General features: G+C 41.3%; 1 protein-coding gene across 22 annotated transcripts in view; it reads left to right on the top strand.

The window, feature by feature from the left end:
- Positions 1–21,062, top strand: part of ZNF644 (zinc finger protein 644) — an 81,995-nt gene that overhangs the window by 19,043 nt on the left and 41,890 nt on the right. For 6 of the 22 annotated variants that reach the window (XM_072866951.1, XM_072866953.1, XM_072866948.1 and 3 more), the window contains exon 1: positions 9,182–9,294. The exons of 2 other annotated variants lie outside the window; for them this stretch is intronic. Coding sequence is in view for 2 of the 20 variants with exons in the window: in XM_072866932.1 (XP_072723033.1) it covers positions 8,591–8,643 (53 nt within the window). In the remaining 18 variants the exon portion in view is untranslated. Of the gene's footprint in view, positions 1–8,544; positions 8,644–8,773; positions 8,927–9,181; positions 9,295–21,062 lie in introns of those variants that run through there. 14 more of the 22 variants (XM_072866950.1, XM_072866946.1, XM_072866937.1 and 11 more) reach the window with 9 other exon arrangements.

Below are 21,062 nucleotides of genomic sequence, written 5' to 3'. Positions count from 1 at the left end.
TTAATGAAAGAAATCGCAATTGCTGACATAGCAATTGCATACCAGGCAGAACAGTAGGAAGCTGGGGGGAAAAGAAGGTGGTTTGAAATCCTGCCTGGTATATAGTTATACTAATACACTGGCAATGACATTGACAACTGAGAGTTGCTGTTCATTTTTCAAGTGCTGCTAAAACATGGCACTTGCTTCTAAAGGCAAAGGTTTTTGGTGAAGATGTCTTCACTTGGACCTTTGTCCTGACTTCCATCTGGCCAGATGACTTTGAAGTACAGAAATGGTGGAGGTTGACTGCCAAAACCTTTTCCTTTTTGTAAGGGTGTTGAAATGGTGTTCAGCTGAGGGAGGTGACTTTCCTCATGTGCTATCTGTGTCCCTCACTGGGACATGTAGAAGTCACAAATTTGGAGATGGAATGTGCCTGAAATTATTATTGTCGCTAATTCCCCACATCACCATTGCTCAGGTCTCTAATGTATGCTGTAGACGTGGGTGTGACCCTAATGCTAGTCACAGAGGTGGGTGTAGGGAGAAGTGGGGTGTGACACAACTAGAAGGAGACCAGAACATGGCACTCTACAGGTCCTAGTGCAATTTCCTTCTCATCAGTAACAGTTTGCCAGCATAGGACAGTCACGGTGAAGGTCAGGCATGTGGTCGACAGTGGTAGGAGCTGGACTCTTCTGCCCTGTCCTCTACAGGGATATGTTAAGGTTACCAATGTGACACCTGAAACAGGGAACTTGAAATGACTATCTCTGTCTTCTCTCTGTGTGTCATTTCAGCACTATAATGTGAACTGAATCATCAGACTGGGTTAAGCAGAGCTATGATAATTTATACCTATTATATCTAGGTCCTTTCCATCATCTATTGAAGGCCAGTTTATTGCCACAGCTTTCTTCCTCTCCCACTAAATTATAAGTCATCAACAGACTCAGGAAGAAATTTGTTATTGTTTTGTTGCTCATAGCATATTTTCATATATTAATACTTCCTGTGCATGATGCAAATGGCAACCCTCCAAGGCAATACATTGTTGTTTTTAAGAAGGTCGGTGCTATAATATATGGTGGTATTTTCCTACACTAACCTGCTTTCTCGTGATCTTTGAATTCTGCGAGACTTGAGCTCAGTAACTCAGACATGAGGAGAGAGACGTCAGATCCTCCTGAAGGGAACAAAGGTGTAGGCTTAACTATCATCTTTTTAATATGGAGTGAATTAGAATAACGCAAGATAAAAGAAAATAAGCATAAAGACCAAGGTTAATTAATTACTATTGATAATTAATCCAGGATTTGTTAATTGATAACATTTATTATGGCAGTACCTGAGGAGCAGCTAAGAATGGAGCCTCGTGTGCCAGGCAGACACTGCTGCCCCAGCAGCTGCTCCTCTCTGAGCAGTGGCAGATGACAATAACACTCCTTAGTGGTGAGACTGAACACAGGAGACAACTGTGGGAGGCGGGGTACGGAGCTGCTGCCCTCCTGACAAAAGCTGTTTTGTGATTGCTAGCACAGGCCTAGCCAAGGGGAGCACGTCTGAGCGACAGGCACAGTATTTTTGTACTGGTGCCTACGGACAGAAGCCTAGCGATGGGAAAACAGAGTGCCAGTTGTCTTTGTTATGTAATGTGGGAAATCTTTTCCTAGCTGGGAGACTTAAAACACTTGTAACAGTATGACAGTCCTAAAGGCAATGAACAGTGGCAAGCAGTAATATTTCCCTAGGTAGAGTTTCTAAATATTCTTCCGTTGCAAAATGTTTTATTTCAGGACTAACCTTACCTTGGGATTACTGTTAAGAAAGCCATAGGTTTTAATGGCATATAATCTTACCTATACAGTCTTACTGCCCTCTTATTGTTTTTTACTGGCAATTCTAGAAGTGCAATTGATACTGACAAAGACGACTAGAATATCTTGATTTATAGCAGAGACTAAATTTATAGTATAAATAAAATACATTTTTTATTCTGTCTGAAAAATAGACAAGACTAGACAATCCTCTTTAATTAATGTTGACAACTGTATTTCAAAAGAGCCTGTGAAACAAGCAAGCCAACAAAACATGAATCAATGCTCAAACAACAAAAAAAAAGTTAAGAAAAGTAATTTTTCCTCTTTCAATTTTTACAATGTTGAAATAAATCAAACTGCTCCAATTCAATCTGTTATTAGTTCTTCTAAAATTTCAATGGAAATATTGTTAATTACTCTTTGTTGAAACAACCAGTACATCGAGTTCCTAAATTTGTTGATATTGGTGAAATGAGTACTATATGTTTGTAAGAAAGGCCAAGAAACTGGAAACATCTCTGTAGGATGAAAAGAAAAACTCTGTGGCAAGTTGAGCAATAACACATGGATATCTTTCACATCATGTTTCTGGGGCCTTGTTTTTGTAGTTATGAGGGTCTAAGGGCAAAGACAAGACAGACTTTATAGGTAAAGGTAAGATATTTTATGCAAACAACTTTCTTAGCTGAAAAAACCAGCATTATGTCTTGGGTACTCAAAAACATCTCTACTTTTTCAATTTATAGTAGTGGATTTAATAAAAGATGCTACTTTTTCCTATAAACCTCATTTTTGTCTGAAATTCAGACATCAAGGATTATTTCAATTTTGAAAATGTTATGGAAGACAAAATTTTCTACCAAAGGCTACGGTATAAAGATGAGATCAAAGTAGTAAACGGAGAGGCGAAATGGATGGGATAAATGCAATGTATCCATTACATGAATGCATTACTATTTTGAAAATCATACAGGCTTAAATTGTTCTACAGCTCAAAACTATATAATTTAATCTTTTATCTGTTGTTGTTTTGGTTGCTATATACAGGATAAGCAGAATATTTTGTTATTGAAAGAAATGTGTCAACTGAAAATGAAATTTTCAAAGAATGATGCGTATAGTGGCTATATTTCCATGGTGAAGCTTTTTGCATAGAGTTAATGAAGTGCTTGGGGTCCTAGGGAATAAAAGGTGCTATATCAATGTAAGAAATTATCATTAAAAAGTTTTTCCCTCCAGGCATTTGGGATTTTGCTATGTGTGTTACAAGGAGGCATTTGCAATCTTCTTTCATTCAAAATGCTTCAGCTTAGACCTGCTCCAACTCTCCCTCTGCAGCTTCAGCTACAAAAATGTTTATATGAAGAAACAGTTTCTAAATTGGTTTCAGTTAATCGTATTTTGCTGCTGACATGAAAGAGCCTGCCTTGGTTTAAGCTTTTCATAACCATTTTGAAGACCAAGAGGAACTAGGTAGCAACTTTCTCTCAAGAGGTTTTCAAATGCTGTTTTAACCATTATTGGGCCTTGACTCCATTGGTGGAGAAATAATACAGGACACAGCCAGAACTCCTGGAAACAAAAAGCCAGCTGTGCAATAGCTGGCTTAATTTTCAAGAATCGTATCATATGGTCCTTTACTGGCCACACATGTTCTTCCACTGATCTTAGAGTGCCTCATTGGAGGCTGGTCCTAAAATTTCTATTTCATGCACACATGCAATCCCAATTTTGCATCATTTTGTGTATATTTCTCAAGTCTTCTTAATCCAACATGCAACCTTTAAGATCGTCTACTACCTTTCACATACTATAAGCATAAGTGGCAAAGCTGGTGGAATTAGAAATCAAAACGAGTTCTGACACAACTGGACGTAATCTTTTCACTGCACTGCCATTTTGATGAAATGTTGCAGTTATGTGCTCCATTAATTCACACCAAGTGTGGATTTTTCTTTGGATCCACAGATTGTGTGGATCATAAGCATTTTCTAGAGAGTCCACTACTGCTTATGGAATTGGGCCTTTTAGCTCAAGCAGTAAGCTGAGGCATTAAACAAAGTGCTAGATATCTTTAAACTCTTAATAAAATTGGGAGATTTGCCAGCATTCGAACTGTACGGAACTGTTCAGATTTCCTGATGCTAACCATTTTACTTGTTCACAAATGGATGTGAAATATAATAAAACACTGCATCTTCTTCTATCACTTAGTGCTTTTATAGAATTTGGCGTTTTCCTTCAACTATTAATTGCAGAATTGAAGCAAGAATTGCTGTTGCGTAAAAATTAGCTGCTAGGGGACAAAATATATTTAAGTGTGATGACTTTAAAATAATTGGGTACAATAAAATATATGATATTCAGCAAGAAGCATAGGGGTAGTATTAATATTTGCTTTTTCATGGTTTTATTGTTTGTGTTTGGGTTAGCATGGAGCACATATGACCAAGAATCTTAGAATAAATCTGTGGATTGCAGGAGATGATAATGTTTCTTGTGTTTAAGAGCAGTGGAAAACTGCCCATATATGCTCCAAAATATCAGAACTTGATTTTATAAATGTATCTTTTCAGAAAACAAGCTTAATTCTCAGAAGAATAACATTAGCATTCATTAGGGGACTGAGTGCTTTAGGGTACTGTTAATGAAATTCATAGCCTTTTGCCTGTGGGCTATCAGTTTGAATTCAGTCTAACTCAGTGGAGATTAAAAATTGGCCTATTTAATGGCCTTTTAGTCATCTCTAATGAGATGAGTTTGGTGGGTCTCAGTCCCATAACATAAACCATTCACACTGCCTTCTCCTAACTGGCAAACTCCAGAGAAACCCAAAAATTTAATGGATTCTGGGGAAAATTAATCTCTGGTACCATGAAAAAACCGAAGAAAAGCAAAAGCTTTGATTCACACTAGTTACATGAGCACTAACAAACACATTATTTTTAAATGTGGAATTTATAGTGATAGATGAAGTTTATAAAGTAGCAAATTAGCTGAGCATGTGACATACGTTGCCACACAGCTATACAGAATGTAACATGACAAAGACTCCCAAAGGGGATATCTACACCAGTTGACTAGAAGTTAGCAAATGTGATGCCCATCTACAAGAAGGGCCGGAAGGAGGAACCAGGGAACTACAGGCCTGTCAGCCTGACCTCAGTGCCAGGGAAGGTTATGGCGCAGATCATCTTGAGTGCCATCACATGGCACGTACAGGACAACCAGGTGATCAGGCCCAGTCAGCATGGGTTCATGAAAGGCAGGTCCTGATTGACTAACCTGATCTCCTTCTATGACAAGGTGACCCGCTTAGTGGATGAGGGGAAGGCTGTGGAAGTTGTCTACCTGGACTTTAGTAAAGCCTTTGACACTGTTTCCCACAGCATTCTCCTGGAGAAACTGGCTGCTCATGGCTTGGATGGATGTACTCTTCGCTGGGTAAAATCTGGCTGGATGGCTGGGCGCAGACAGTTGTGGTGAATGGAGTTAAATCCAGTTGGCGGCCAGTCACAAGCAGTGTTCCCCAGGGCTCAGTATTGGGGGCAGTTCTGTTTAATATCTTTGTCAGTGATCTGGACGGGGGGATTGAGTGCACCCTCAGTAAGCTGGCAGACGACACCAAGTTGTGCGGGAGTGTTGATCTGCTTGAGGGTAGGAAGGTTCTACAGAGGGACCTGGACAGGCTGGATCAATGGGCCGAGGTCAATTGTATGAGGTTCAACAAGGGCTAAGTGTTGGGTCCTGCACTTGGGTCACGACAACCCCATGCAACGCTACAGGCTTGGGGAAGAGTGGCTGGAAAGCTGCCAGGCAGAAAAGGACCTGGGGGTGTTGGTCGACAGCTGGCTGAATGAATATGTGCCCAGGTGGCCAAGAAGGCCAGTAGCATTCCTGGCTTGTATCAGAAATAGTGTGGCCAGCAGGACTAGGGAAGTAATTGTGCCCCTGTACTTGGCAGTGGTGAGGCTGCACCTCAAATACTGTGTTCAGTTTTGGGCCCCTCACTACAAATGAAGCTGGTGAAGGGTGTAGAGCACAAGTCTTATGAGGAGCAGCTGAGGGAACTGGGATTGTTTAGTCTGGAGAAAAGGAGGCTGAGGGGAGACCTTATCGCTCTCTACAACTGCCTGAAAGGAGGCTGTAGCGAGGTGGGGGTCAGTCTCTTCTCCCAGGTAACAAGTGATAGGACGAGAGGAAACGGCCTCAGGGTGCGCCAGGGGAGGTTTAGATTGCGTATTAGGATTCACCGAAAGGGTTGTCAAGCATTGGAACAGGCTGCCCAGAGAAGTGGTGGAGTCACCATCCTTGGAGGTATTTAAAAGACGTGTAGATGTGGTGCTTAGGGACATAGTATAGTGGTGCACTTGGCAGTGCTAGGTTTACGGTTGGACTCTATGGTCTTAAAGGTCTTTTCCAACCTAAACAATTCTATGATTCTATAATATCACACCAATACATCAAATGTTTAAATGTCTCTGGGTTTCATTTCTATCAGAAAAAAATAGGATCAGAACAGATAGCTGGATAGTAACTGCAGTTACAGAAAATGATGCTGAAAACAATGATTGCCTAGTCTGCTTCCATTACTTCACAGCAGAGTCAAATGCTTCTAATCTTTTCTTATGGAGATTTAACTTAGTCTTCAAAAATATTAATGAAGTTTCCAGAACCCTCTAGAGAATATATGCCAGTTTTATTTATCCATATCATAGTAAAACTTTTCCTAATGTCTAATCTAAATTTCTTTCAGTGCAGTTTGAAACGGTTGATTTTTGCCCTCTCTGCAATGGATTTAGTGAACAATGTATTTTTCTCCCCATAGTCTTTTATTCTCCAGACTAAAAAATCTCAAGCATTCCTATTTTCAATTAGGGTCATGTCTTTTAAAAATTTTGAATTTTTTTTTGCTCTTCCCTGTACTCCCTTCTATTGGACTTTTTTGAAAAAACTTTTTCTTGAAATTCAGAGCCCAAATCTGAACACAGTATTACAGCTGAGGCTTGACCAGTATTAAATTTGAGGAGAATTTCTTCATAGGTCCTAGATATGACAGTTCTGTTTATACATCTCTCTGTACTGCAGCTTTTTTCACAACGGTGTGACATTGTTGATGCGTGTTCAGTTTGTGATCTACTCTGATCTCTAGCCCCTTTTCTGAAGACCTGGTGTTTCTTCATCTGTTCCCAGACTTGTAATTGTGCAATTGTTATTTTCCTACTTAAATGCTGAAGTTGGCACTTGTATTTATTCAGCTGCATCCTATTTCTGCAACCAGTTTGTCAAGAACATTTTGAATTATTTTCTTGTCCTGCAACATGCTTCCAGCTCTGCCAGTTTGGCATTGTTGGCAAATCCAATCAATGTAAACGGCACTCCGTCATTCACATAATTAGACTTGGTACCAAACTCAGGACATACCTATCTCCAAGGAACCATATTTGCTATATCCTGCTATTTTTCACAGTGAAGCATTGCTGATGTAATTTTCCACCACTGCAGAGTCATTTCATTATGGTATGTCTTTTGCTCACTCAATTAAGAGTTCTCTGAGATGGTGTCAAAAACCTTACTTAAGTCAAGCCATAACAGATCTACCACTCTCCCATTCAAGGCCGGTTATACTGTCACAGCATGGGATGAGTTTGGTTTGATATGATTTTCTTGACAAATCCATGTTGGCTGTAACTTATCACTTCATTAGCTACCGTGTACTTAAAGATGTGTCATTATTTGCTTCAATACTTTTCTGGGAATAGAGGCTGGAATGATTGACAGTTCTTGGCTCTACCTATTCCCCTCTTTTGAATTAGATGTGCTGTGTTTTTCCTTTTCCTCTCTCCTGAAATCTCAGTTGTCTTCATGAGCTCGCAGTGACGATTGCTCACACCTCTAACGTTGCCTTAATCAACTTCTCACTCTAGTGTGAAATCCTCCAGGCCTAGCAAATCTGAAGAAAAAAAATGTAATTTATCAAAGCAGTCTCTATGCATTTACTATTCTCCCCTGAATCCCTGCCCTTTTGAATCGGGTTTGCCATCAGAAGCATTAACCTGAAGAAAAAATGGCACCGAATGCTTCTACTTTCTCGGGGTCACCTCATAGCTTCCCGCCCCCCCGAAAGGACTGACAGTCCCCGGGTGGTCTCCTCTCTCCTCGCGTCGCTTCTCTGCTCTCAGGTTTCCTGTTGCCCTCTCACACCGTTCGCCAGCCGCGGTTTGTCGCAGGAGCCCGTCTCTCTCACTGGCACGGCGAGCGCCTTTGTACAGCTCCTGCAGCACTTGACCTAGTTTTCCACTTTCTGTGGGAAAGGCACCGCCAAGCAACTGACACTCCGACTTCCCGCTCCCGAGCGCGCTGCCCGGCTTGGCGCAGGTGAGGGGAGGCCGCGCCGGGCGGACGGCAGCCGCGCTGGCAGCCTGCCTTCTGAAGAAAGGTCTTTAAGGAAATCGTCCTCCCGCCTGCGGGAGGCATTTCCTCCTTGCCCTCAGAGCCCTGCCGGCAGGGACCCGCTGCGGGCCGGCCTGCGGGGCCGGGGCTGCTGCCCGCCCTGTGGGAGCCGCGCGCGGCGGTAACGGTCGCACACCTGCCACCGGCGGGAAGCGGGGCGCGCGCGCCCCCGGCCGAGCGGCTCGCTGCGGGAGGGGGCTGGGGAGCGGCGGCGCGGGAAGGCCGCACGCATGCGCGCTCCGCCCCCCGGGACGCGTGTGCGTGTGGGGCTGTGTGTCTGTGTCTGTAGGCGCGCGCGGAGTGGCGGGGGGTCGGGAATCTTGCGCGATGACGTCATGACGCCGCGCGCAGGACGTAACCCCGGCGTGACGCACACCCCGGCGAGCCCGTGAGTTTCCCGTTATGCCCTTTTTTTTTTTTTTTTAAATGCCCTCCCCCCCGCACCCCCCCCGCTGGCAGTCGGGAGGGGAGGGGGCGCGCGCCGCTCCGCGCGGCGCCGCGTGGGGCGGGGGCGGCGGCGGCGCGGGCTGAGGCGGGCGCGGTGAGCCGGCCGCCCTAGCGGCGGTTGGCGGGGAGGGCGGCTCTGCCTCCATCCTGCCGCATCGGGGAACATGGCGGCCGCCTCCGACCTGGTGCGGCAGCGAGACTCGGCCGCAGCCGCCCGCGCCGCGGTAAGTGGCCGGGCCCAGGCGGCGGCGCGGCGCGGCGGAGAGAGGGCGGGCGAGGCGGTCCCTTTCCCGGCCCTTCTTGTCGCCTCCCTCCCTCCCCGCCGTCGCCCCTCGCCCCCTCCCCGAGCCGGCGAGCGGCCTCCCCGGTGCCCCGGCCGGGCCGGACACAAAGGGCTGTGCCGAGGAGGGTTTTGTTCGGTCACATGAAGCGGCGCAGCCAGTGAGCGCGGAGCTGGGAGGGGGGAGCGGGGCCGCCGCCATTGCCAGGCGCGGAGGAGCTGGGCAGCCCGGTGCCGCCGCGGCGGGGCCTAGGGCGCGGGGAGAGCCGCCCGGGGCCGGGCCGCCAGCAGCGCGGGGCCGCGGGGAGCCAGGTAATGCCCCGCGCGGCGTCGCCGCGGCCGGCAGGGGCGGCCGGGGCAGGAGGATGCCGTCGCTCGCGGGTGGCCGGGGTCACCCTGGGGGTCTCCGGCAGGCGTGGGTCCCCTCCCGCCGCCTGTCCCGGCATGCCAGGGCGGCGCGGCGGGTCCTGCTGCGCGGACCTGCGCTCTGCTTCTCGCCGCTTCGCTGCCGCTCGCCTCCCTAGTGCGGGTCGCCACATATGCTGCCCACCCGGGCTCGCGGTCAGCCCGGAAAGGGCTGCCTGCTGCTGTCCCTGGGGCAGGGGTAACCTGCCATCCCCTCCCAGCCCTTCGTTCCCTTCCTTCTCGGCATGAAGCAGGGCGGCTCTGAAATGCACGGTGTTGTTACAAAGGGCTGGCAAGTTCCTGGCCCGCCGTGGGACTGGCCGCTGTGCCCTATGTACCGAGGGCAGTGCCGCTGTCTGCAGTGCGCGGGGCTCCCGGAGCCGAGGTGGTTTACAGCAGCGAAGGAAAAGTTAATAGTTTGGGTATCAAGTCGTGTGTTCGGGCTCCCAGCTGCTTCAGGGTCTGGCGGTTTCTCTGACAAAGTTTGTGTTATATCGGGTTGCAGCGATGAGCATCATCTTGACCAGTGTAGTCTATCTGAAATCTAGAAAGTTTTCTTTCTTCTTATGGCTTATATGTAACCTTTAGTCTACTGGAAATAATTCTGTTGGGGTAGTGTGGGCTATAAATGGACAAGTCACAGTGGTAATGAAAAACAACCATGGCATATCAAAATAGGTTCCCATCAGTGTTGTACAACTCTGGTTCTTTAAGCAGAATCTCATTCGCAGTGATACATTCTGATTCCTCCCCCCGCTTCTAGCACATAATTTAATTATGAAGATTGTGTCATGGAACTTAGCTTTCAGACGCATATGGGGAATGAATGTGCACCAGACTTTAGAGTAAGAAGCCATTTCATGTTGTATAGATTAATGAATTAACACATGGGACAGACACTCTTAAGAGGCTGATAAGCATCTCTGGAATTCCACCACAGAATTGTACCTTTTACTGAGAAGCTTGTGCATTACGTTAATTTTTTTTATACAAGGTGCAAAGTAATTTTTCATTCAAATGGTAAAACAAATCTCTAAAGAGAAGATTCTTCACAGTTAAGAGTGAAGTGCTTCAGAGTTTTGGTAACTTAATGTGATTCTTCTGCGTAGAATTCTTCACTACCTGACTTGTGCAAGGCAGGTGACTTGAGGGCAGAATAAATGGACTGATTAGACAATGCAAAGCAGATCTGGAGGAGCTTTTAGTGGGTCACTTAGATGCAGAGAAAATGCAGCAATTTTCTTATTGGAGAGGAGTTTAAGTAGAGTGCATGCAGGAGCAGTGCAGTGTGACAATCCTATTACACTGACTTATAATCAAAGCTGATGCTGCAAACCTGTCTAATGTAACTGCAGAGGGATGTGGTGCAGATTTGTACAAGAATTACGACTGGAATTGAAATTAATAACCTTCAAAATATTGTCTTAAAATAGTTTCTTCTGATGTCTAGCATTCATTCAAATTGAATTTCTAGTAAAAAAAATTTACCCAAGGAACAGGAGTTTTGCGGAGGAAAAAAACCTTATTGTTAACTTCACCAAAAAAACTCTTCTTATAGATATATTTTTTCTTTTGTTTCCTCTAATCTGTATGGTATTTTTTATATTAAAAAAATCCTTGGCAAATATCACTGTAACAAAATCAGAGCAAAGGTGTACTACTATGACTTTTTTTTGTTGTTTTTTAGTTTTATGAAGTCCAGCATCTGGTTTATACTGAGTAGCACTAGAAGGAATACATCTAGGAAAATGTGTATGAAAGTTCATGAGGGAATGCTAAAAGAGAGTATTACTGTCTTGAAATCTCAACAGGTGACCTGGCTAGTAGGAGGAAAAGGAGCTGATCACTTAGAGCATCCTTGTGATGTTATTTAGTACAGCAACAATTGATTGAAATAGGAGCATCAGCAATTGAATAAACAGGATGTTAAACAATAGTGGCAATGCCTTCCACTTTAAAATAACAGTGTAGGCTGAATTTCAATATGGACACTGAATTCAAGGGTTGTCAGTGGAATTTCTTGTGGAATAGTTTGTGCTTATACTTGCAAGTATTAGCAGAACCTACTAACATGTATACTTTTTTTTATTCAAGCCTTTTGAAGTCAATTCTGGAGAAAACGGAGCTGAAAAGGGAATAAAATTATCCGTAGTAATAAAACACACACGTGCTCACACACAGTTAATAATTTCAAACACTTTCAGACTTTTTACCACCTTGCAAAAGATCTGAGAACTTAAAACTGGAAAAAATACAGAATAGTTGTCACTTGCTGTGCAGTTTCACCTGAAGTTGATTTGAATTAAAGGTCTTTCAACAGTTGCTGATTGGCTGCATTTGTTTGGCTAGTTCATAAGTCACTTTCCTCATGTTTTTATATTTTTAAACAACTTTTTGTCTTTAACAAAGTTCAAATGATGCGGCTTTTAGAGGACTGTCTTAAGATACTTGTTAAAATAATAGAGGGAATAAAACACCAAATGTGCTATTCTGTTACAGTTATTTTAAGCCAAATTGAATTAGTTCTCTCTGTGCTCTGGATTGTGACTATACTGTATGTATTCAGAGATTGGGAGGAAAATAATTTGATAAAATTAGGTTATATCTGAACAATGTTGCACTCACTTAAATGGATTTTGAGACTGGTTTAAGTTGGCATAGCTTCCAAAGCCCAATTCCTTCAGATGAAACTAGTGTCCACCCAACTTCAGAGTATAAAGATATCCCTGGTGAAATAAACCAAAACAAGTCTGTCTTCTCTAAAAATATGTTCATTTATCTTCTTGAGCACTTGAAGTATAAGCTGATTTTTGGTAATTAATATTTTTCCTTGCTGCTTTTTTTTTTTCCAGTGTAGATGCAAACTTCATATAGCTACTGGAAATAGAGCTTAAGTTACCCAGGGAAATTGTGAATGTTGGTCATTCTGGCTGATGTGCATAAAGATACTACTGGGCTATCTGGGTTAAAGGATTTAATGTAGCTTGTAGTATCATGAAAAAATATCCTTTTCATGTTTAATTTAAAAAAGGCACATACACTTTCATGCCTTTATACATTGTGTCCCTTAAATCAAAACTTGGGTCAGTTGATAGGAACCGTTCACACAAGCAGTGATGGTACACAAGCCATGCCCATGTTGTTCACAGAGCTGTAGAAAGGCTTCTCTTTGATAAGCAAGGGTGTGAAATGGTCACTCTGACTTCCCCGGTTCCATAAAAATGGACACAAATACAGTGCATCTCTACAGTAATACTGTAATACTGCAAGGTGTAATTTGATGCTCAAATCATAGCTGTCTGTCAAGAAAGACCATGTAATGAATTTGCATAAACTTCTAATGTGTGCTTTTTCAAAAAATTCAAAAGACCATGATAGTCACAGGATCAGTCATGTTACCTAGTGTGCGAGGCAGTGTCATGTCATGAGAATTTCATCTTGGTACAAAGTCTACCCTGAATTCTGTGGTATTTACTCGTAAGTGGCGTTGCTTCATTGAAGGAGAGTAAGCTTTTTTAAATCTAAAAGTAAGGAAGTAAAATAATCCAAACAAAAATGAGTATCCAGTTGTGCTGCATTTCTGTCACTGTTCAATGGTACACAGCAGCTGTTATGTTGATAAAATGTTGCAGCAACGCCGTTAAGTTGCCAGTGAGGTTAAAGGGGGGGAAGACAGTGGCTTAAGAGTGAGTATGCAGTTTTGGGTTTTAGTTGCACTAAATTAACTGACTTAGTATTTCTGAGCAAACTTGGTAATACAGAGAACTCTCACTCCAGTAGATGTAATTGTGATACTCTTGGTATGGGAATTGCTGGCTTCAGATGTGACTAAATCCAGCTACTGGAAATGGTAAATCTCTAGTTGACATTTATTGATTGATACAGAGTGCTTAATCGTACATATAATCGACTAGTTGAAGGATGATGGGGTATTTAGTAATTCAGTATTTCTTGAAAGTTAATCCAGAGGATGTGAAGCTCGTGCTCAAATCGGAATAAAGGTCAGATTGCTGGGCTTTGGAATATTTCATGCCTATTGTTAGCGTGTAGTAACTATTTTCCGTATGCTTAAAGTTGCAAGTTAGGTGCTTACCGTACTTACAAAAGCTTTGGAGTTTTGGAGACTGTTTGGAGTACAGTCTTACTCTTTTCTGAGTGAAAGTAAAAAAGGTAGAAGTTGCAGTCTGAGATATTTGCAATCAGATTTTTTTTTTATAAAGGGACATTATTTTGCATCGTTATAGTTTTTGCTTGCCTTAAATGAGTACTTGGTAATGTTATATTCTTCACAAAGCAGCTGAAGCGGGGGAAAGGATGCATCTTGGGAAACAAGATGGAAGGAATTACAGGTGCCTTATTGATTTGTCCAATTGTAGCTGAAGACAGGGATCAAGATCATTGCTACTTTTCTGTTTTCTGGGCCAACTGTTAGCACTCCCTTGTAAAAATACTTCCCACAACAAAGTGATAGAACACAGGCAAAACAAGGTGCAAGGTATATGTCTTGTATAATTTACCTTTATTTACAGGCATACCTACAATTTACCTACATCTACCTGATGCGTCCTTTTTTAGTTTGAGTGAAAGAAATGAGGAATTCCTTAACAAATGTAATCATTGTAACGTTGAAAAGTAGTAATGAATCCCTCCTGCTTGCCTCTTCACAGAATACTAATTTGGTGCATTGATAGCATGAGTTGCGCTTTATCCTATCTACCTTCCCAGTTTGGTTCTTTGATGGGGATGGGGATGGGTTTTCCATCCAAAATTTCTTTCCAGCAAAGGCATACAAGAGGAGGTCAGGGGACTGCTTTTGGAAAACTACTAGTTATGTCTGCTTCTAAAGCATGGCAGCTCTGAAACTGCTCCTTGCCTGCTGCTGGTAGGAAGTGGTAGGTATCTGTTTCTTGTCTGGCTGCAGTCAGTGGGGTGATGGGTGGTGGTTATGGTTTGGGATATTTGTTTTGGTTTGGTTTTTTGTTTTGTTTTGCTGCTCTTCATAGAGTGTTCTGGTTGGTAGGCTGCTTTTTTTTTTTACTTCAGTTTTTGTCTTCTCGAGTGGCTGTCCTCTGAATATTTCTGCTGTTTGCTTCTGATTCCACTCAGCTCTCCTAGGAACACTATCTATTTGATATAATACTTGACAACTACTTTTTGAAAAAGCCTTTAATGTTCATAACATTTGTTGCCAATATTTTTCTTCATCTTCAAATGTAGGCACATACAACAGTTTTGTGGCTGTAGAGTTTCAGAAACTATCTCCAATATTAACTTAATTTTCCAAATTTATCTTTTTTCAGTCAGAAGAGGTAGGAACTTTATAGAATTTATATCCTAAAATGAGGCTCCCAACCACTAAAACAGTGATTGTAGGTTATTGAAGTGTTTATTGTACTTGATTATTTTGTTTGCACAGAAACCATGTATTCTTATGCATATTCTTAGGAGCCTTCACCAAAGACACTAGATTCTGTGTTCCCCTGTGGTAATTGGTGGGGAGGACACAGAAGGGGAGTATTTTTTCCGAAAGCTTTTGTTGTTGTTGTTCTTACTATAAGTTGGCTTGATATTAGAAACAATATTTCCAACAGAGGACAGCTTTTGCCTGAAAAGTTCCAATATAAATAACTTTTTTCTTCATACAGAAGTGCTGGTTTTTGTTGTTTTAATACTGGAGTTGTTATGAGTGTATCTTCCGTGAGAAAGTCTTGATTGTATGTGCTATCACAGGGAGTGGGAAGTGACAGCTCTGCAGCTGGCTTCTCCCAGCTCTCTCCCACAGTGAAGTGGGTACTCTGTCCTCTTCTGCTTCCTTTTTTTTAATATATATATTGACATCGGTGAAATCACCTAATCTTTTCTGTTCTTGAGCAGCACTTAAAAACTGAGAACCTGTGGCATGTAATGAAAATAACTGCATCGTATACAAATTATAATGAATGTTAGAACTCTGAGGTTACTTTAAAAAGAGTTTTTCTTCTTCTGGGAAGTTGAGAACAAAATACTAGTTAGTGCCCCCTACTCAGGTACTTACTAACAACAACAACAAAAATTATGTTGTGGCAGTTTTCTTCTGGGGAAGAAGGGGGAAGATAAGTTGAGGGGACACGTGGTGGTGAATTAACCTAGATAAGATGCGATGAAAAAATTTGGAGGCTTTGGAGCAATTACAGAATGGGAGGGAGTAGAGTTTGCATGTCTAGTATGCAAACTGAACTGAAATGCTGGTGAAATTGAGGTGGAAAGGTTGCTTGTGTGGTACATAAACCAAAGAAGACTGTAGATACTGTCTGTTGTATATTCTTTCTACATCCTTGCTTTGGGGAAACATCTGAAGGTTTGTTTTATCTGACTTGTTTTCTTGTAAGTGCTTTGGGATAGTGATTGTCTTTCTCTGTGTCCTTATAAAGCCTTGAATGTATTGGACGATAATGGCACATGATGAGAAGTGGTAGACTTGCTCATTAGCTGCTTTAGCACGGATTCTCACAGACCTTTCCTTTTGTTAGTGTTTTGAAGTAAGGTAGGTACATCACTAGTATTCAGTGCCATGTTCCTGTAAATGGCAAGTCCCTGTTCCCAGATTTTCTAGGTGGTGAGACTTACTGGCTAAGTTCACTGTGATTCTCACTGCTATACATGTGGCAGAAAGTGCTGGTGGATGAGAGAGGTCCAGTTCCTTTCCTGGCCTGTGTGAGGGTTGGAGAAGAAGAGGAACAGCTTGACCTGGGTAACAATTTTTTCCTGGACTACCTCTCTACTGCAATTCTAAGACTGCTGTTGCTTTTCACAATTTTACCAGCAGTAATGTGCATTTACAGGCATACAACGTATTTCTGCACAAGGGATAGAACCGAAAATAGAAATGATACCTGGGAGAAACCATTCAGGTTTCTATATAACTGAAGTGTCACACTGTTTCTAAAAATACCATACAGGTACTGTGATAATTTATTTTTAGAAATGTGTTTTAGATACTAAAACCAACAATTTGGGAATTTGCCTTCCATTTTTTGGTCCAGTGAAGTTCGAGCAGAGGTGGTGATGTGCAGGAGGCAGTCTAGCAAGGATTTATGTCAAAAACAAACAAACAAATTGCAATGTTATAGTGGGAGGGGGGGTTTTTTGTAATCATGGCAGGAGTTTTGTGTGTGTGTGCGCATGGTTTATGTGTGTTCCTTTGCCTGTCTATCCAGATAGATCTTTATAAACATTTATATAGAGACAAACAATTACAATCTTTTTTATTGTTTTCCAATGTAAGAGTATTGTGTTATGGAACAAGATACAAAGTTCTAAATTAAGGCCATATTTAGGGTAATGTATTGACATTTAGTAAAACTGTGAAGACATCCAGGTTTTGTAGTTTCTTCAGAAGTCTGGCAATGTCCATTAAGGAATTAGAGAGACGGGTTTATACTTTTGCATAAAAAGTATTGCAGTATCCCAGCAGAAAATTTCTTCATGGCATTTGGAGCATTAATGGTGAGTTGGGTTTTTTTTGTCTGTTAAGCCATTTAGAGAAAAGTGGGTTTGTTTGACTTCTCTGAAGTGATCATTTTGATGTTCAGAATGTTTGGTGCTGTTTTAAATGAAGTTCTATTTAATATATTTAAAATAGCTTGGCTTTAGGTCCATCTGGTAAGTTGGTCCTGAAGCATGCTGATGCATACTATTTTCAAAGGATGTAAATATAAAGGAGGGAGGATTAATTACTGATCCCTTGTGTTGTGGTTTCCATGATCATCTTAAAACAAAGTCTTCTTCCAACTTAGTAATATTAATACTAGAACCCAGGGTGATTTGGTTCAAAGTAGTGTCTCTGTGACTTCACTTGCATTCCACCAAACAGTTTTACCTTAACTTTTCTTTCAGTTTTTTAAGTCATCTTCTGGAATGCCATTTTCAGCAGGAGAGAGTGCACTGTTTTCTACATGCTTGAAGGAGTCCTTTTCCTTCATGCTTTCTGCTGTAGATTCATTAGCATTTCTTGCTGACCTTAAAGGAGATTTTAGCATTCAGAAATAAAAACCAAATCTGTATGATGTTAATCAACAGCTTATTTGAAAGAATACAAAAATATTAAAGTGTTACCTTTTGTTACCATTACTTTTCTATTCAGAATTCACACTTTGTTTTTAATAGGACAAGACTATTAGTGTAAAAAAGGCAACCAGACAAAGAAAACCTCCAAAACCAGAAAACAATAAAAAACCCACCCTAAAACCCCCTCGCCTTTTCTTTAGTCTTCCCTTCAGTGCAAATCTGAGTGTTTTATGACTGCCTATACCTCATAAAAAATTAAAGACACAAATATCACATTCTTTTCCTCTAAATATTGTAAATTCCCAGCAATTTTCTGATAGGCTTAAATAGTTATGGAATAGCTTTGGTTAGGGTATTCGGATGTCTAATTTTGGAGAAGTTGGCCTGTTCTGTGCTGTAACTTCTTTGTTTTCTGTTTTATTTGTTCTCTGAACTTTCTTTAGTTTTGAGAATCTGGGAATAAAGACAAGTTGTTTCTTAAATCAAATTTGTAGTAGTACCTTATGTATTTGTGTACTTTTAATGGAGTTCTGGAGAGTAGTTCATGGCTCTTATTTTCTCTGAAGCTGTTTAAAGTTGATTAAGTAGGAATTCAGTAAGTTCTGAGCACTTTTATTAGAATTGCTCTAATTTAAGTATGCTTCTATATGTTGTCCATGAACTTAAGGAAAAGTTCCTCTCTCCTTTAATCCATTTAAATCAGAAGATTTCACATTCATAGATATTCTCTAAGCATTTAGTGTTGGTTATAGTTTCTTCAGTGTTCCAGCTGAAAACAAACATGAAATACTGGAGCTAACCTTGAAAATCTAGCTTGTATGTTCACAAAATTCCCAATAATGAGCTAAGATAGTAGCTCTGGGGCCAGTCAGTGGGCAAATAGTCAACCATAATTATGGGCCTAAAAGTAGGCACAGAACCTCTGTTGACTTAGGTGACTAAGTTTTTGGGACATATTGATTAATACCTATGTGAATTTATGAAGCCTTGGCAGGAGGTATTCTGGTGGTTGTTTTGTTTTAACTGTGGGTGTCCAACACAATGGCAAAGTTTCCTTTATCTGAGGTGCTCACTTTCATTTGTTTTAAGAAGCTTTGTTATTAGTGCAAATAACATAAGCTGTTTACTTGCTGGAAGAAAATATTTCTGTCTCAGGATTATGTGCTTTTTAAGGTGCGAGCGAGGCATGGGAAACATACTGGTTTCTTTGCCTCAGTTAGAAAACTGTCATTTGTGTCTGTCTGTATTCTGAAACAGAGTCATTATGTGAATGGCTTGTGCCAACTGTGTGTATATTTATTTTATACTCTTGATTTTATACAACCTTAGCCCATGCAGGTCTGGTTCTTTTGCACTATCCCGGTAATCCAGTGTAATGTGTATGAAACAGGCTTAGAGTGTATGTTTTGTCTCTTCTGTTTCTTGGGCTACTTTTGAAAGTTGGGTTGGGAAATCTGTTTTGGTCAGGAAAATTGACAAATCAAGTGTGTGTATATATATATTTTTTTTTTAGCCCCAACCAGATTAGGTGCCTAAGGACAGCCAATGGGCTGGATATGCACAGGTGAGGATAACCAGCGTGGCATGCTTTTTGCTGTTGTCTTTTATGAAAATCTTACAATTTCTTTGGGGTTTGTACCCACAAGTACCAGAAGGATGCTTTCCTGTAGCGAGAACAAGGGTATTCACCTTGTAATTCATCACATGATGGAGACATAGGCACTTTTATCATGAGATCAGTATTTCATATGAGTAGCACTGTGTGTCACGTGACCAAAATGGTGGTGATGAAGTAAACCCAAACACATGCGATGTAATGGGTTTTCTGTTTTGTCATGTGGCAGGTATGTTGTGACCCTTAAATATGTTTGTTAGAACCTGTATGCCCTGTGTCAGTTCATTGGTTGTGTATCATTATAGCTAGCTAGTGGAAACTAGGCCAGAAGATACATGTTTGCAGATGTGACAAGGCAGCAAAATACAGTATACTTTACTATGTGTATGCAAATGAATGGAGGCAAGTCTCTGCATGAAACACTGCATGCTTACACCTGAAATCACAGATATCTTACTACTAAAAAAATACAAGTTGGAAGGACTGAGTTTGTTCATTGACTGTCCTGTGTTTGGAAGGATTAATTCAAATAGTAAAAGAATCAAAGATAGAAAGCTTTTGCCCAATTGATGGCTAGGCAAAAGGAAGTGAACAGTGGAAAAAAGTCCACAAGCATTTAAAGTGTTCAAGTTTGAAGAGAGAAGGATTGATGAAGCTCTAACCTTGAAGTGAAGACTGCCTAGGACCTGGTATACCTTCTTGCAGTCTGACATGGAGACTCCATGGAAGTTTATTAAACAGCGTAGAAAGCAGACTTCAAGGTACCATGTAATTTGGGTAGAGAGGCCTTGGGATAGATCTTGAGAATATCTATCTGCTTCGTAGCAAAATGCTTTTCATAGAATAATTTTTGAGCAAAGGCTTAGTAACTTTACAAGACACTTGGAAATTATACTATAGGAAACAGTCCTGTATAGTGATGAATTAAGTGTGTTAGTAATAAAACTTGTGGACACTGTCTGATTGAACACGGCCTGTGAATAGGAGTTTGCTAATGAGACATGGATGTTGTGTCAGAGCTGATCTGTGGTTGTGGTGCTGGTGATGTGTGGCTGGTACGATGGAGTGTTCAAAATGGTAGCTAGCGGCCTTGACCTACATTTCAAAGAGGTGTGGGGAGGCATTTGCTCCCATTTGATTGCCAGGTGTGGTAGTATAACCTGGGTTGTTCCTCTTTAGGAAAAAAAAAAAAGACCTAATGCAGCTGTCTAGCATAAAGATGTAAAAATAAAACACAATTGGTTTAATTATGTCGCATTGCTGCAGCTTATCTAAAGTAGGAAATATTTTTTTCCTATTTATGTAGGTGGTGGACAATGTTGGAAGCTTAAAGTGCCACCAAACCAAGAGTGAACACTGAATAGCTCAGTGAGGAATGGATTTTTACTTATTTTAAAAAACATTTTCAATAGGTATTAAGGTGATAGTGTTGACAGCATATTCTAACTTTACTCCTTCACCAAAACCAATCCTCTGTCATCAACAAGCAGGCTTCTGCAAAATGAAGGAAAGGCTTTACGTTACTGGTTAAGTATATGCAACTCACCAAAGTGATCTTTCATAGATTATAAGTAATTGCATGTATATGAACCCAATTAGAAAGCAAAGTATTTTGTAGCTTCACTTCAAATCTGATAAGCAGTAGTTGAATCCTATTGTATAAAACATACGTATATTTTATTTGGACAAAACTATTGCAGGAGGAATGCCGGTACTGGAATTTATATTTTTAGGTGATCATTTTATATGGTTATTTTCTTCATACTGGAACATTCATTGTAGTGGCAGCTTAGTCCTCTGATAAGCAAGCAGGCTCTTTGGGAGTTAGCAGTGGTGTTTAAAGACACTAATACTCCAGAGTTTCTACTCTGTCCTCTGCTGGAGGTTACTGTCATAGGGATATCAGAATAAAATGTCTCTGCCACACCAATTCAGAGTTCAGCATAAACCTGCCTTCATTTTAATCTTAAGCCCTTACATATGAGATATCTTTTACTAGTTTATAAGCAGAGGT

Source organism: Ciconia boyciana, chromosome 7 (genome assembly GCF_034638445.1).
Source record: "Ciconia boyciana chromosome 7, ASM3463844v1, whole genome shotgun sequence".
Classification (NCBI taxonomy): domain Eukaryota; kingdom Metazoa; phylum Chordata; class Aves; order Ciconiiformes; family Ciconiidae; genus Ciconia; species Ciconia boyciana.
The sequence above is the reverse complement of the archived record's forward strand: the minus strand, read 5'-3'. Positions and strand labels throughout refer to the sequence as shown.